At 36.8% G+C, this 17,074-nt stretch overlaps 1 protein-coding gene across 1 annotated transcript in view; it reads right to left on the reverse strand.

Annotated features, from left to right (window-relative positions):
- The window catches only part of LOC125467949, a 31,881-nt gene that overhangs the window by 8,100 nt on the left and 6,707 nt on the right, over nt 1-17,074 (reverse strand). The window contains 35 exon segments of the mRNA XM_048584305.1: nt 50-180; nt 721-775; nt 865-1,071; nt 1,166-1,435; nt 1,570-1,750; nt 1,837-2,000; nt 2,093-2,251; nt 2,798-3,116; nt 3,220-3,628; nt 3,631-3,920; nt 4,696-4,780; nt 4,896-5,191; nt 5,386-5,486; nt 5,805-6,023; nt 6,401-7,078; nt 7,314-7,589; nt 9,044-9,187; nt 9,269-9,377; nt 9,740-9,924; nt 10,104-10,217; nt 10,324-10,455; nt 10,586-10,906; nt 11,071-11,556; nt 12,015-12,083; nt 12,277-12,414; nt 12,505-12,603; nt 12,775-12,871; nt 13,738-13,847; nt 13,935-14,153; nt 14,274-14,495; nt 14,578-14,698; nt 14,876-14,943; nt 15,545-15,640; nt 16,286-16,399; nt 16,710-17,061. Coding sequence (XP_048440262.1) covers nt 50-180; nt 721-775; nt 865-1,071; nt 1,166-1,435; nt 1,570-1,750; nt 1,837-2,000; nt 2,093-2,251; nt 2,798-3,116; nt 3,220-3,628; nt 3,631-3,920; nt 4,696-4,780; nt 4,896-5,191; nt 5,386-5,486; nt 5,805-6,023; nt 6,401-7,078; nt 7,314-7,589; nt 9,044-9,187; nt 9,269-9,377; nt 9,740-9,924; nt 10,104-10,217; nt 10,324-10,455; nt 10,586-10,906; nt 11,071-11,556; nt 12,015-12,083; nt 12,277-12,414; nt 12,505-12,603; nt 12,775-12,871; nt 13,738-13,847; nt 13,935-14,153; nt 14,274-14,495; nt 14,578-14,698; nt 14,876-14,943; nt 15,545-15,640; nt 16,286-16,399; nt 16,710-17,061 — 7,036 coding nt within the window.

Raw genomic sequence — 17,074 nt, forward strand, 5'->3', positions numbered from 1 at the left:
TGACACCAATGACACCAATCAATGCATAAATAAGGTGAAACATGCTCACCCTGCCTCTTAGTGGATGTGATACCATGTTCTGAACATCATGACCTTGATGGAACACCCTAATTGAAGCTATTTTCCTCAACATATTTGCACCTTGCCCAACAGAAAATGAGAGCGCACCCACAACTTCACCTGTATCATTGTATTGAGACCATAATAAATGCATGAGAAATTTGCCTCTAGATGATTATTATTCAGTAAGAAGTTGCAAAGAAAGCAGGATAAATAATTATTAATATGTAATATCATATCCTTCTGCATGAAAAGGCCCGAAAGATCTAACCAAAAAATATAAAGAAAAACAGAAATGATTCAAAAGAATCATGATACATTTGTAAGGTACACCGTACATCTGATTAATAAATGAACTGGAAAAAGAAAGCAGTAGTACAAAGTGAAGCTCGGATTTGGGAAAAACAATTCTGAAAAACACATTCAGAGCAGCAACAGATAGGCTATCAGATGTGACCATAAACATACAAAATGGTATATGTAGTAGCTGTGGGAAAAGATATATATACTGAATATTTCAATCCCCTCTTGAATACAAGGTTTACTAATTCTAGATAAACATGTGAATCAACCACCTAAGTGCACGAATAAAAAAATGTGAATGCAAGTTCCAAACAAGAAAGAATGCATAATTCAGGGAAGATTGCCAATAGAACGTACCCTTTCCTGCTTTTGCTGCAAGGTTTGTCACCTCTACTTCCAGTTTTGCTGGGCCCTGCAACACTTGCACACTCAAGGTTGGAGACTTAAAGAATAAAAGAGTGGGAGGAAAGAGTAAAAAACAGCACAAACTATGTCAGATACCTTCCGAGGAACTTCAAAAATGAAAAGTTCATTCCATTCCGCTGTGCCTTCATTCAAGTTATTGAAATTTGAAACTGCAGGCTTAACACATTTTGTCCTTGCACTTTGAGGAAAAAGTTTTTGATGATCTGTTGGTTGACTATCAACAACAAGGCGCAAAGCACAGAAGAAGTTGTGGCTGTTACCATCATCTTCAATAGGTAAACCCTGCAAACAAAGAATCAACCTTATCTCCTGAACGTAGGAAACAAAATGATAAAACATTGAAGGTAAGAAAAAAATAAATTTAACCAGTTACAACCTTGGCTTCGTGGATCTGTATAGCAACATAATAGCGTGCTTCCTTAGATTCGTCTACAACGTTGAACCTATCAGAAAACCTTGGAGGTGGCACCCATATAGAAACGTAGTCACCATGATGTAACCGGTCCACTCTGTGTGCATTTTCCTCAACTCTTTTCACATAGATCTCACACCCAAGTTTATTCTCTACTACTACAGTCTGAAAGTCATCTTCATCCAATGCAGATAAAGTCTGGTCCTCTCCGTGTCCACATAGACCACCAGATTCCTGCAAAGACACAATTTGGTATTCAAAGTATTGTTACCTCACCCCACCCTCCCACCCACATCCCCATCCCCCCATCACAAAGAATAGAAAATACAGGACGCATAGATACACAACAAATCAACCCGAGGTATTACCTCATTTATCTTCATTGCTTTCTGTTCAAGTTCAAATTGTCTTCTCCAAGAAAGAACACTCCCAATAAAAGTTTCAAGGTTTGCAGCACTGACATTTAAATTAAGGATACTGGTGGCCGCAATTCGCAGTGTCTTCCCATATTTTGATGGCGAGTGCACATGAGTATCATAAGTTTCCAACCTTGAAAAAGTCAACAAAAATAATTCCTGAGTAAAAAAAAAAATTTAATTGAACTCAAAATCAGATAGAAAGAGCAAATATAATACTTGAATATTCCATCGAAAGGCTCCACAAGTGGTTCCCACGCTTCTAATTGAGTATTGAAGGTTGATGCAGCAATTGAGGAAATCAGTACTGCATTCATAGCCTCCAGTCGACCATGTGTTGCAAGCTTGATATTGGTGATTGTCGTGTCGAATAGTGGTGTCATCTGAAAAATCGAAATATAACCAATATCAGTATGAAAATGAAAACCATCTTTACATCAGTTTCCAGACTTAGAAATGTGTTTATAAGACATACCATTCCACATAAGCTGTCTAGAACAGTTAAAGAGAAGCATCTCAGCTTCACCTCTGCAGTTATATTTTCCCTAGTCTTTGGCTTCATGGAATCACCAATAGCATAAGCCAATCTGCTTGACGGTTTTTTCAGATCATCCCGTGCAAGAAAAGTGGAGGCCTGCAGAAACAGAAGAGCGCCCCACAATTATGTAAAAACTTGTTCGGTTATGACACAATAAACACATCACATAAAATAAAAATAAAAACTTCATATGAAAGGCGAAAGTTACTGTACTCTTATAATTTTACCAAACTTCAGGCATGGAAGCTGCATACTTACATGACAGATTTAGACTTACATATAAAAAAATATTCATCTAACAAGCTGGCTTCTTTCTGTTTTTTTTTTTTTTTTTTTTTTGATAGAAAGAAATAACAGGACATTTGATCACAATGCAGGGCAGTGGAATTTTTGAGGCCAGAATCAATATTTAGCTTCCTGAAGAACTTTGTGACCAAGAAGTCTAGGATACTTCTTTTAGTGTCATTCAACATGATTAGGTGCTGGTTTTGAGCTGAATGTAACTTAATTTCTTGTATGGGCTGTGGCCACCAGTTATGTTTAGGTTAGATGTTTAGTTTATGTCTCAAATCCCTTCCCAGGCCCCCACTCCCTCCACACACAAAATTAAATAAACTGAATAAAGAAAGATTGAAACCCAACCTGATTTTCAACTCTCCAAATGCTCCAACATTGAGATCCCTTGGAAGTTGAAGATCTTGAAATTGGCGCCTCAAGAATATTAGCTTGGTTAACAAGATCCATCCTAGGGCAACAAATTGTATCAACACATGGGGCTTCATTCGTCCTGGAGACTATGCATCCAAGAGATGCATAACCAGGTGGAGCAACTGGGTACCAAAAGAATACTTCATCAAAACCCTTCCCTACAACATGGGCAACTTTAGTAAATTGTACAGGTTTCGCAGATACTTCAGGATCATCAGCCTTAAAAATTATGCCCACAGCTGGAGGTTCTAAGCTGAAAGAAAGAAGAACACATGCTGGTTAACAAAACTTACAATAACAACAAAAATTCAACTGACTAAACCTGATAAAGAAAACACAAAGATAAAATTTCTAACCCTTCGGTTATGCAATCACCCAATATGGCATAGCCGCGACGTGGAATGGGCCGCCATACTGAGACTGGTCGGCGGAGGTCACTACCCTTGTCCCACCAGATTCTCTCAAAATTGGGGGTCGACATAAAACAATTAATTGCCTTTGAAATTGATCTGACGATATCCCATCCAGAAGAATTTCCAGTCTGGTTTCTGGTTTGCTGACTTGCATAGTTATTATCAACAGCCAAATGTGAGGCGGATTCTTTAGGAGAAGACTGATGCCGATTCCAATTCCAAAGAAGAAGATGATTGAGGTTACAACAATTGTCTTCAGAAGGGCATTCAGTAGAAGAATGGGCATGAAATGATCCAAGAACATTCTCCATGCGCCAGATGCTAAATCCAGATGCAAATTGAGGATTTGATAGAGAGAAAATAAGCATTCTGAATATGTTGTTGATGTAACAAGATCAGAACGTATGCAATAAACAATATGATTAGGTGGCTGCTCTTTCCCTATATTTGCTATACAACCCAATGTTGTGTATCCGGGTGGTGCTACGGGCATCCAAAGAGAACAATCACTACCAACATCAGAATCACCCCCACCAAATCCTTGAATAGCAGAGAACAAGCCTATGAGATTAAAACCAATTGGTTTACGCACACGCCCATATGCATTACTCACTGCCATTACTGCCTGTGAAGGAGGAACTGGCCTGAAGACATCACAAGAAACCAAAAATAATTAAATATAGCATCTAAACACACTGTCACACAAAACAGAACTACTTGAACGAACAAGGAGAGTATCTTCCCCAAATAGATCAACAATAAAGAAAGTAAATGAAATACAATGAGCTGTACCCAAACCATCCATATATTATTAATTAGGTCATCTACTTTATGTTCCTTTAATTCCAGACAGCTAGATAAAAATAATACAAAAATCATGCTTACATGGGCACGAGCAAATGTAAATTGCTTTCATGCAATAAAACTTATGCCAGCACTCAATTTTTTTGTTATTAAACAAGCTTCATTGAAACTCATCAAGAGTACTAATTTCTCATGATAAAGGAGCATTAGCACATGGCGGGAAGTTTCTACCTAATGGCAACCTACAACTACAGATTTTTCTTCTTCTCAAGATTTAAGTGAATAAGCTCAAAAAGTACATGTGATGGAAACGAAGTCCACCTTTACAACCATGATGCATACAAACAAGATCACCAGATTAACTCATACTCATAGTTATGATGTTCACATTGCCTTCCTTTTTAATTTATTACTACTTGGGAACTCATCTGCATAAATTACAATTATAAAAGACAACAATATGCAGCACAGGGCCAAATTCCTTGATGACTCTTCTTGTAAAATAGGACCTTTTATTTTCATCTCTGTTGCTGTGGAATGTTTGTCAAGAGATTGTAATTTCCATTTCATTAAGAAATTATTGTGTCCTCAAAAAGATATTCCATTTAATTCTACCTTGATGTCACACAGTCGCCCAGTATAACATAATTTGAAGGTGCTCGAGGCCTCCAAAAGGTAAGGTTGTAAGAGGATCCATTTTCTACATAAATACACAAAAATGTCAAGTATTTGATGACTGACATGAAAACCACTCTGATGAAAAGAAATGGTGCAATTAAGATATCAAACTTCACCAGAGAAGTTATGAGAAATACCTTTTGGGGACACCCAAATTCGATCAAAATTGGTACATCCAGCCAACGGCATAGAATTTCCGAATTGCAATGCTGATGTTGCCTGGCTTTGCAAATTAAGTATAAGAGACACAACACTCAGTGAAAGATGGAAGCAAACATCGGTTGATAACAAAGACATATTTGTTTTGTCCTTCACAGAAGTGTAACCCCCTGATATATCCACTGGATCAAGAACAATAAGACCAGAACCAGCCTCAACTGTAAGATCTTTCACCAGGGCTCGAACCCAGGTATCATTTTCTTTGGATGCATACCTGTATTAACAGGTTATATAGATCAATCAGTGTAAATTCTTTGTACGTAATTCTTCCTTAAAATACTTTAAGAAGTATAATAAGTGCTAAAAGTTCACATATGCCAAAGCTTTCAAAGTAACTTCTATTGCGCCCTTAACTTTTCCCTCGAAAAAGTGAAAAGGTGAAAAAGTATGTGAAAATAAATCTCTTACATGAAGCTAAAATCCAACTTTGCACGGAGAAGCTTTTCACCATATGAATCATCCAGAGAAGACTTTGAAGAATCATAGAAGGTAAACTCAGGAGAAACTACCTAAAAGCCAAAATAAGTAATCCACAAATGAACAGAACATCAAAATCAACTAACTGCACAAAAGTTTATCAGCATAATATAAGCAAATAGAAATTAAAAAAAATAAAATAAAATATATATATATATATATATATATGCTAGAGATAATGATCCCATTATAACTAATAAGTACTTAAGTAGTAACTTGTGGAAGCACTGCACAGCATACAGATTACCACAAAATAATCTACCAATGATTTCAATCAGTTTATCAATTTCAATGTAAGCGGTGCCATGAATTACTTTGCAAAACAGTTATGTTGATAATAAATTACTTACCTGTGCTTCAAAACTGAAACTCGGGATCATATTTGGATCACTTTCAGAATCTGAAGAAATGTTGGAGGTGTCTGACGATTTATGCAAGTCTTCTAAACCCTTCTTGTCATCATCAGATGAGTAACTGTCCAGCAACGTGATGTCCACACCATCCTCTGAAGATACTGAGTAGCTGCTATCATTACTCAAATGTGTATACTTCCTCAAAATAGAACCATTCTGATGTATTAACAGGAAAGTGTCAATCAATAGTTGGAACACACGTCAATTACTGAGGGATGAGAAAAACAAACTAAAAATAAAATAAGTAAAACAAAACAACACGTATGGTCACATATAAAAATTTGATGCACTTTTTTTCTATCTTTTCCTGACTACACTCTGAAATGCTCTTTGTACCTCTATATAGTCCTTTTTCTGGTTTCTGAATCCTAAACCTATGTTTTGTGAAGTTTTTCGGAAAACATTTTCTCCACACCAATTGCACACCTTCTAAATAGTACTGAAATCTTATGCATATTTTGATGCCTGCATTAAAAACAACTGAAAAAAAAAAACGTCAACTATTTGTCACAGATGAAAGGATGGATCTGTACCTCAATTTTGACATTCATGAATCGCAACCTCTTTCCATGTCCAATTATAATAATGGGCCGAGGCCTAGTTGAATGGAGTTCTTTTGCGTCCATTTCCGCACTCAAATAGATGGTCTTTCCACATCCATCATATGTATATTCATCAATGTGCAAAAAATCTGCTACTAACTGTCTACTTGGAGACAAGTGCACCACATCTTCTGTCTGTTTGTAAATAGGTCCAGAGAATACTATGCTACAGTTTTTACCAATGGGATCATTCGTAGGATCCATCACTTCCTCTCTACCAGTTATTGTTCGTAATGCAGGCACAAAAAACTCACCCACAGCCAAAAGGAAATCAGCTACAACAAGAACTCGAGGTTGCTGAACCCTAACCACAAATGATTGGGAAGATTTGCGCCATCTATAGTCCATCAAGAACATTGTTGATATTGGTAAATCCACATGAGAAAATCCAGCATCAGAGTCTGTTCTTCTAAAGCTCCCCTTATTCAAGGAAAAGGGCAAACTTCCAGAAGAAACTTGTTTGGAATCATCAGTGGATGATCCAAGCATTAGGCGCATTTCAGGTTTTGTATCGGGCCGAATGTCGACAACAGAAAATTTCGGAATGGTTATGTAGAGATCTATCTCTGACAATGAAGTCATCCGATATGATACCCAAAGACCTTCGATCTGTTAAACAGAAACAAATTACATAAGATTCTGTCTTTATTTTTTCTATGAAACAAGTAGATAAGATGATAACCAAACGATCTGAACAGTCATACAATGTCAAAAAACAACAAACAACTCTGTGTTGAAATCTTAACACCAAGATGAAAGTTGAAATCTCAGAGAGTTAAAACAGGACTTAAGTACACACAATTCAAAACGAACCCTACTTAAATGTATTGATGCAAATACTCACAGCAATTTGTGCGAAAGGAGACTCCGCATGAATGCCATTATACAATTCCAACAGGGCATGATCAATCACAACTGCCACTATGGTAACAGTTTTTGATAGTAGGAGTTGACTGTTCATGTTGACCTTATCAGCCAGCAGTCTCATTGTATCCTTTGAATCAGATTTACCACCACGGAAACTAGGGGGAAGCTTTGGCTCTTCGCATAAGTTCATGTATGCACAGTCCAGAATGACTTTATATTCTTTGTCAGACATGACACTGTGCAATAATCCAACCTGGTAGAAGACAATCAAGGGGTACAAATCAGCAGAAAAATATGACACTGCATGATAACGGAATAAAATCCAATTAACTAAAAGCCTGAAGAGCATCGATTCAAGACCAATTTGAAATTCAGGAAAGCAAAACTCATTCAACTATGGAGCCATATAAAAAGGGGAAAAAATACTTTAACAATAAAAATAAAATAAAGCTGAATAAGCAAACACCCAAACTATTCATGCACACCCAATATAACCAAACCATGTATAGGCCACATGCAGAAGCAAAGGCAAAAAATAGTTAAGGGGTTCAAGATTTGAATACAGAACACACAAGATCACAATCAGAGGAAACAAAACTTTGATTTCTTGTCCACAAATGTTTCACTTTTTGGAGGGTATAAATAAAGTTAACAATTTGTATGCATAAATATATACTAGCATATGCCCCACACTTTGTGTGTGAAATAATTTTTATTTTTATTTTAAAATGGGAAGGAGAAAGGGAGAAAAAAGGAATGTGGATTAGATAGAGAAGTTTTCTTTTTTATATTTTATTTTTCAAAATTAGAGGATTTTAGGATTGCCCTTGGGTGAGGCTTTGAAAAAAAAACTGTAAAATTTAGTTTGTGTGAATTTACTTTACTGCCCATGATTCTCTTTTCGTGGTAGAAGACAAAATTGTCTTTTTACCCTCTTTTGGTTGACAAAGAGGTTTTATTAATGTAGTTTAGATATATTAATTACAGTCCCTTCTATTGCAGAATACCTTGTAGGTCCCGCCCAACGATCATCCTTGCAAAAGGTTAGAGAAATCCAAAACCACTAAGACATCTCATTGCAGCTAAGAAGATAGAATACATTATTTCAAGGGAACATTAAATGACAACCATTTAATTAAGTGGTTGAATGGTTTCGGATTTGAGTGATATTTTGCAATGATGATATTTGAGAGAAAACCTAAAATTAGATGGTTTGGATCATTGAAATACAAGGTGAGGCATCCCTCAATAGAAACATCACTCTATAGAAACATATATGTAGGGAATCATACAAAGTTAAAACATGTGATCACAACAATGGAGCAAATGGAGGATGAATAAGTTTTTTTTTTTCTTTTTTCAAAGGAGGATGAATAAGTTAGATCACCATATATTGAGTACTAAAAAAGTGAAGGATAGGTCCAAAACACTCAGCAATTCCCAAGTATGTTCACCGTTTGAAACAATATTATGACCCCATGCACTTAATATCATCTTGTACTGTATCAACTAACAATCAATACAGGATGAACTCCCCCACAAGATCATCCACCGCATGTATCAACTATCCACCCCACCCCACCCCCACCCACCCCCCCCCCCCCAAAACCCAACCAAAGATTGTAATGCCTACTAAAGATGTGTTATCTGCCACACCACCATAAAGATAAATTCAATAAAATTTTACATCTCACACACAATAGTTACCTTCACTTCAAGAGAAATTGTTGGAACTTTCTTGAAGACATCCCTCAAACTTCTCCTCACATAAGCATCAAGTCCTTTGCCTTCTCGTATCATTGATTTGCCCAAGCGACCGTCAATTCCTACAGACATGTTGATCCCCATAATCTGAAATTTTATGTCAGAGTAAAAATTAGTTCAGTAATTTCAGTCATCATGTCCAAGAAAAATTAAAAAAAAATCACCTACCTCAGCATGAAGGACATCAATATGGACAGCTGAAGGATCTTTCTCAGGGGAACCATACCAACTAAGTTCATTTGTGACTTTTAGCTGTCCCAGATCAAGTTGAATGAAACTGCAATTAGATCAAATATAGAGACAAATGTCAATCTTAAGTACTGCTATAACAAATGTATTTAACTTTGAAAATACAAGATCCAGACATAAAGCAACCAAATCTTGAGCAGCACCACCAGTATGACCAAAAATTAAGCAGTCTTCAGTAACACCAGAACCATGCCCATCCAATTAATGAAAACTATTCATCTGCCAACTATTTGAAACTTGAACCAGATAGCCATTTTGAAAAAATTTATATAAACTCTCTACTGGAAATTCCCATGCAGTTCTCAACTTCTTCATCAAAGAGCAACCCAACTATCTAATTAACCCAAATATGTGCATTATATAGTAAAAACAGAATCCAAATTCACGCACTCTTTGCTTCTTGAATTCCTTGGAACAAGGATTATTGGAGTATCAAGTGACAGGTCCAGCTTCAATGCTGTAGCTCCATCAATCTCATATTTCTGAATCAGCCACTCAAAGCCTCCAACTTTGTCAACAAGTTTGATTGCCTCTTCGGTATGTGGGGTGGCAAGTTCCATAAAGTACACTGTTATCTGCATTAGCATGTCCAAAAAAATACGTGACACTTCAAAGATGGAATATCGTTAATTACAAAATAAAGAACAAATATACATAAAACCCGAAAATATAAACTTCAAGCATTTAGATTACACACATTAACACATCCATGTGAATGTTGTATTCAAATGATTGAGAGCAACGCCAAACATACCTCCTGAACAAACCTATAGAGGAAAATGATGCGGACAGCAGAAAGTCGGCAACACAAACTGTAATCATATCCTTCATAGTCATCATCTTCAGCACTATAAGAGTTAAATTTGAACTGCAAAACAAATAAAAAGATGAAATTTTCATAACAAAATAAATATCACAGTAAAAAAAAAAATCATGTCTGCAATGCAATAGCTGATAATTGATGTTATTTGTACCTTGATAAGGGATTCAACACCTGGATTACGTATATCACAAAGCCAATCCCAACAGTGATCTGCTCCAAGAGACATATCACGAAGTCTAAAATTTCCTAGGGCGCCTTCAATGGAAAGAGAACTTGGGTGGACCTTAACAAACAAACAACTCAAGTCAGTAATATAGTTATTTGATACCTAAAATATCAAGTCTAAAACTACACACAGTAGTAAATTTCAACCAACACATCGAAATAATTGTTAATCACAATATTCCCATCACCTTGAGATCCAGCAGGAAACTTTCTTGCACAAACATCGCAAACGAAGAGCCATCCTCTTTGTTGAGAAACACAGTCACATTGTCAACATTCATGCTTAAATAAAATACTACACGACCTTTACCATAACCCAGCAACCCCTTGACACGCCCATTTTCTTCAGTCTTTTCTTTGTTCATAAAATGTTTATCATCTGGAACCTTAGTCATGCCTGCACTACCTTCTGCGTCATACACAGAGCTTAAATCCAGGCCAAAATCAATCAAAGCAACAATAGTGGGTCTGTTGCAAAAGAACTCCAATTTTGACATGCGGAGATTCATCTGAAGAAAAAAAAAGATCAGTACAAATCATTAGCATTGAAGATTAAGATTTTTCTATTTGTAAGAAACACAGGTTTCATTAATTTAGTTTTGCATTGCAAATAAAACCAATATAACAAAGATCCAGGACTATAACTAAAGTCAACTGCTCATGTCAGTAGTACCTGGGTATCAACACCATTATAATCAGGCGAGCTAGAACTCCGAGTCAAGAAGTTAACAGATACAAAATTTGAATTATCACCGCCCTCCGCCTCATAAAATGTCTCACCAGAAATGACCTTTTCCTTAACCAAATTTTTTTCATGTATGGCCTGTGGAGATGCAAATCCAGTATCATCATTGATGTCCTCAGTGGTTGCACATGCATCCATATCCATTATCTGTGAACCTAAGCCTGTATTGGAGATAGACATAAAATCTGGCAAAGCATCTGTAAAAGTATCATCATCCTCATGAAGCAAAGCAGACATTTCTTTCATGTGTGGATCAACTATGCCAGGAGAAGAAACTATATTGTCATTGTTTAGCACGGAGCAAGCTAAATACTGAGGGGTTGTTGACAGACGAACTTGAAGCTCATCTTTGACTTTTAAAGAGTGCAGTTTCATCTTAAGTGTCAGGTCACCTTCCCAGCGAATCATGTGTAACTGTAAAACAAAATGGCATAGTATTTAATAACAAAACACTTGTGCATGACAATGAGCTAAGAACACTTGAACATGATAACAAGAAGATAGTGGGGATAACAAACAAACTGGAGAGTAATGTAGAAGAATGATGCTTGTTACAGTATGTTCCAAAATACCACAACCCCAAGAAATGTAAAACAGAAATATCAACTATATCAAATCTGATAGACAGAGAACAATGAAATATGTTCCAAACATGGAAACGCCTTCCCCGCCAATAGCCCAATTATTCTGATGCTACTCTCCCTATCAATTCAACTAATATAGGGTAAATACACAAGTCATCAAACACACAAATACAATAACAATAATGAACAGGGTCAACAATCGCATTTGACTTTTTACTTTAAAAATCTCATATAATTCCACATTCGCCCTTAATAAAATCATAAATGAAGTATAAACTAGCAACAAACCTTCCCACCATTGGCAAGAACCTCAAGAATAAGAGTCTCACCATGTTCTTCAACAACTTTATCAGCAGTCTGCACAATAAAGTAGGAAGGGAACACTGTCAGATTTGGTTAATCATTAGCCTTGTAAGTTTTTTTCATTTTGTTCTAAATATCAGTAGTAAGCCCCATAGGTGATAATCATTTTCCAAAATAACCAAAAATGATGGGAAGCAGGACGCTGTAGATACTTTAACACGATGAATCTACTAAAAGAAAAACCAACCTTTCCATATATGAATATCTTTGTCTCCACCAGTGCCCCATTAAGAACTAGGTCAGCTATTTTTGAATTCGTAGTCTGGGGTTCACCATATTCAGGGGGATCACTTGTTTCTTCCAATACATTAACTGATGGGGGAGCCTAAATGCAAAATAAATACAAACTTATAGATACCACCAAGGAGATAAGTAAATAGGAGTTTTAAGTTAAGATAGAGATCTTATATCATACAGAAGCTTTATATGTAGCGTGTATAAGCCCTTTCAACCAAATGGCCTTCTCGTCCTCAGCCCGAAACTCTATAATCAAGGTAGTAGGAGACTCCAAAGCCTGGAAAGAAATACAAATCCATAACATGTATGATATTTGAATAAGGATATGCCCAGCACCAAGCAAGGCTTGAACAAAATAAACATAAACATTACTATAATTCTTCCACAATCCAATAATTCAGATGTCAAGTCAGACGGTAAACTATCACTTCCCACAAATTTGACATACCTTTTGATTGTCCATTCCCCTGTAACTTACAGCGAGACAAAACAGTGAACCACCAATGTTTTCTGGGGGAACCTCATATACCTGTCTACCAGCCATGCTGTACCATCCAAATTTAGAAATTTTCAGTTAGTAGCATAAAACATTTGATTGCAGGAGATAATAGCAAAAGAAATGCACAACCAAAACATTTCATATTGCTCGAAAAAGAAACCAAACTGTAGGGCACAGAGTAAGAAAAGCTATTTGTGAAGAATGCGTTTGGATGGGGTTAGTAGCATACAAATGAGGTGATGGAGCCTTATAGAGTTTGTAAGAGAATTGGGAAGAGGTCTAGGTGGACCTCTTCCAATGTTATGGCACTGATGTGGGTGAAGGGTGCAGATATGGCTTTGGCATAATCGATGGAGCAGTACGCCTTGAAGGATCTCCTCCAGAGCTTTATCTTATCGCCAATTATATGATTTGGTGCTCAGTCAAATGGAGGATTTCAGTGGGCTCCAACCCTTAAAATGTTGACCCACGACTGGGAACTACAGCCAGTTTATACATTTTTGTATTACTTATACTCTGTAAGGATAAGGAGGACAGATGCTGATAAGTTGTAGTAGCTCCCTGGCCACGGGAATATTATTCATGTTAGCCTTATTACAAGGTTTTAAGGGGCGGGATGCCTATTTCCTTCCCCTGGTCCAGCATTTGGAAGGTTGATTGGGTTGTATGTAGATAGTGCTGCGACAATGGATCATCTTGTCCTTCATTTCTCAGTTGCAAAAAAGAAAATCATGATTTTCTGTTATCCACAACAGCAAAGCAGAAATGAAGGAATATGATCCAATTATTGACTAGTCTCATTTTTCCTTTTTTATTACCATCTATCAAGGAAATTTGGCAGTAACTTTCTGGTATTTCTAATGTATACTCCCTCTGTACTAAAATTCACCTAGAGAGAAAGAGAGAAGTAACCTTGAGTGTCGCAGGTAACTCTGTGACTTTTCAGACTCCAGCACATAAAGATTTATTCCCGACAACACAAGATAACATGGTTGCCAGGTAGCCACAGAATTGCCAATCCCCTGAATTGGAAAAATAGACAGAAAAATAACATCAGACGCCGAAATACAAATAAAATTACCAACTTGCTCCTTCGAATGACGACATACCCTCCATGCTAAAATTCTAGCTTCTGCAGAAAGATCTGCTGGACTCCATGGAGTTTCTGCTTGAAAATCATCAAGAGCAGGCTGACTGCAAGTTTCCAATGTAAATATGTTTAAAAGTTTCATGAGCCTCTGGAATCTCGATGGTGAAAAGTGAATCCCAAGGTTTGGCACTTGAATTGAGATGCGCATTGACGGGTAACTTGGGTGGGGCACTTTGATCTTAAATTCAAAGATGCATAGGTATGGTTAGCAACAAATCTACTAATAATGAACCAGAGTAAAACTTGTACACCAAATAATATAAATATTAACAAGCAGGAGAGAAATATGGCAAATTACCCGGTCAACAAGTACAGCCATTCCACACCTATCTATGAGAGAATAGCAATTCTCAACATTGTAGGTGGTAGGAGATAAAGGTGGGTGATTATCATAATCTGGTACATCCAAAGTGCAACTTCGACAGTCAGGACCACAATCCATAAAAAAGGCAGCAATATCTCTTCCAGTTATAAAAAACCGAGAATATAAGTTCTGCCTCTGTTCGTCATGCTGACCATCCTGCAACGATTAACTTATCATTTCAGGTAATGCAAATCAATCAGGCACAATTTGGAAAGGTCATTAGAAAAAAGAGGCATACCTTTGTGTGCAGCGTGAAATGACCAAAATCCAAAAGAAAATGGCTATCACATTGAGAAGAGCCACAAGTTCTGATAGGAACTCTTACTTTTGGGGCATCTAAGTCGATATCAAGAGCAAATCTGAAACAGGATCAGTAAACATAAGAGCAATGTAGAAAAAAACTCAGTTGCTTTACTCTGTACAAAGTATTAAAAGAATACGAAATAGAAAAGCTATGATGTTTAGCATATAAAAGCTGAACAAATAGAGGTATATATTACTAAGTGAAATAAGATTTAAGCATAAAGTATATTAACCTGCTTTGTTCTTCTAATACCATTTGAAACTGCTCCTGTGCTCTACGAGTTACTTGCTCGATTTTCATCTGCTCGTAGAAATGAATGATAAAAGATTAGTCAACGAGTATAATTCATATTAAAGTTAAACACACATCACATTATGTTTTAAAAGGCTCGGCGTGAGGGGTTGCCGCCTCTGTTTTGAGGGAGTGGGTGGAAGGCGTTGCCGGAGCTACCTAGGGGCGCCTCAGGGGCTTTTTTTTTTTAACTCCCAAACCCAAATTTTGGGTAGGTTTTAACTGCCTCATACCTCTTCCTTGCACTATCGTCTCTCTGCCTTTTTTTCTGATTTTTATTTTCTTATATAATGGATGTGTGTGTTGTCTGCATGCATTGTTATATGTGTGCTTATTGTGCTTTTCATCCTCTATTTTATATATATATATATATATAATATAATATATGTATATATATGTGTGTGTGTATATTTATAATATATGTGTGTGCTCAGGGTGATTATTGATTAATAATCTTCTTTTTTTTAATATAATACATGTGTACGCTCAGTGTATATATTAAAAAATTTAGGTCCTGTAAGGCTTTGCCTCACGCCTAGACCGGGCTATCCCTCGGATGCCTCGCCCACGCCTCACGCTTTTAATACACTAACAATGATGATATTATTACCTGCAAAGCAGTTGCAGTTTCCAACGTGACAGTAGGACTAACTGCATTACTCCTTTTCACAAATTCTAAAAATCTATGAAAGCTTTCCATCAAAACCTGCAACAAGAAAAGATTCAGGAAGCTCCATGTAAAAAAGATGTTGAACAAAAGAAAGAGGGGAAGCATACAAAGAAAATCAAGACTGAGCCTTAGGGATCCATGCACGTAACCACTTCAAGATGATAATAATTTGAACTAGGTTCCACTCTCTCTCTTCTTTTCATTTTTTTCTTCTTCTTTTTTTTTTTTTTTTTTTTTTTAAATTTTAGAAGAAACGATAACACTTTATTACAATAATAACATGAATTGCAAAATAGTGGATAAGAAATCAATCATAAACTAGCTAAGACCACTCAAGTAGATGTATTTACAAGTAACATAACCTCAACCAAAATCATTTTACGGCTGCTAACATATCCTACACTATATGAGAAAGAGAACAATCCCTGAACTCATTTGAAACCAATGCCCAGAGGGCTGCCCAGTAGTATTAAGAGAGTAGAAAAAGGAGGTTGGTCAAGAAGACCAACGCAAATACAAAATTCAAACAAAAGCTTGAGGATCTCTCTCTCTCTCTCTCTCTCTCTCTCTCTCTCTCTATATATATATATGTGTGTGTGTGTGTGTGTGTGTGTGTGTGTGTGTGTGTGTGTGTGCGTGCGTGCGTGTGTGCATATATATATTCAAAGATTGGACAATCACCGTGACGTAGCAGGGAGAAATTGTAGCTGACAGCCTCCAGTCAACATTCTCTCCAACTGGAGAGTGTACAAAGCTAGCGGCTAGTGCATTCACCTTCTTCTCACTACAGACACTCTGCCAAAAGAAAAAAGAACAGGAAGAAAAGATGAGTAACTTAAAAGCAAGATGCAGCAGCGCAACATAGCATCATTTTGATTCTGTGTCAGATTAATATCAGAAATTCACATGTAAGAACAGTAGAGAGAGGGGAGGGCGGAGATTAAGTACTGTTAAGAAATAAATAAAACCACTTCAAATTATAGAAATTCACTAAATTCAGAAAACATTGACATCAAAACAGTTACAATTCACATAACATTCTCCCGTCGCCAACTTAAAACCTGTTACTGCTAAATCAAATTCTGACATTTATATGGAAACAAACCTGGGCAAGTGAGCCTTCAGGCGCAGACAAACCATAGAATTTCAAGGACACGTCACAGTAGGTACTTCGATGTTTAAATTTGGTTGAGACTTGAAGTTGCTCAAATCTACAACACACAACCTCCATTTGATTTATATCAATGATCCTAGCAGCTGCTTGACCAACAGACACAGTTACCAAAAACCGGATCATATTCTGCATGTCTTTTCCTGAATGTGCTGTCACTGCTTCATCTGGCTGATAACTCAGTAACTTATTGATTGCCTGCCATTCCTCTTTAGTCAGTCTTTCTTCCGTTAACTGTGATCCCTCAGAAGCATCCACAATGGCAGAATCTTCAGCAGGTGTACGCCTGAGGGAAAAAA

This window comes from the organism of the source record quoted next, unplaced genomic scaffold (assembly GCF_019419815.1).
Source record: "Pyrus x bretschneideri cultivar Hongxiangsu unplaced genomic scaffold, Pyrus_bretschneideri_v1 Contig21, whole genome shotgun sequence".
Lineage (NCBI taxonomy): Eukaryota > Viridiplantae > Streptophyta > Magnoliopsida > Rosales > Rosaceae > Pyrus > Pyrus x bretschneideri.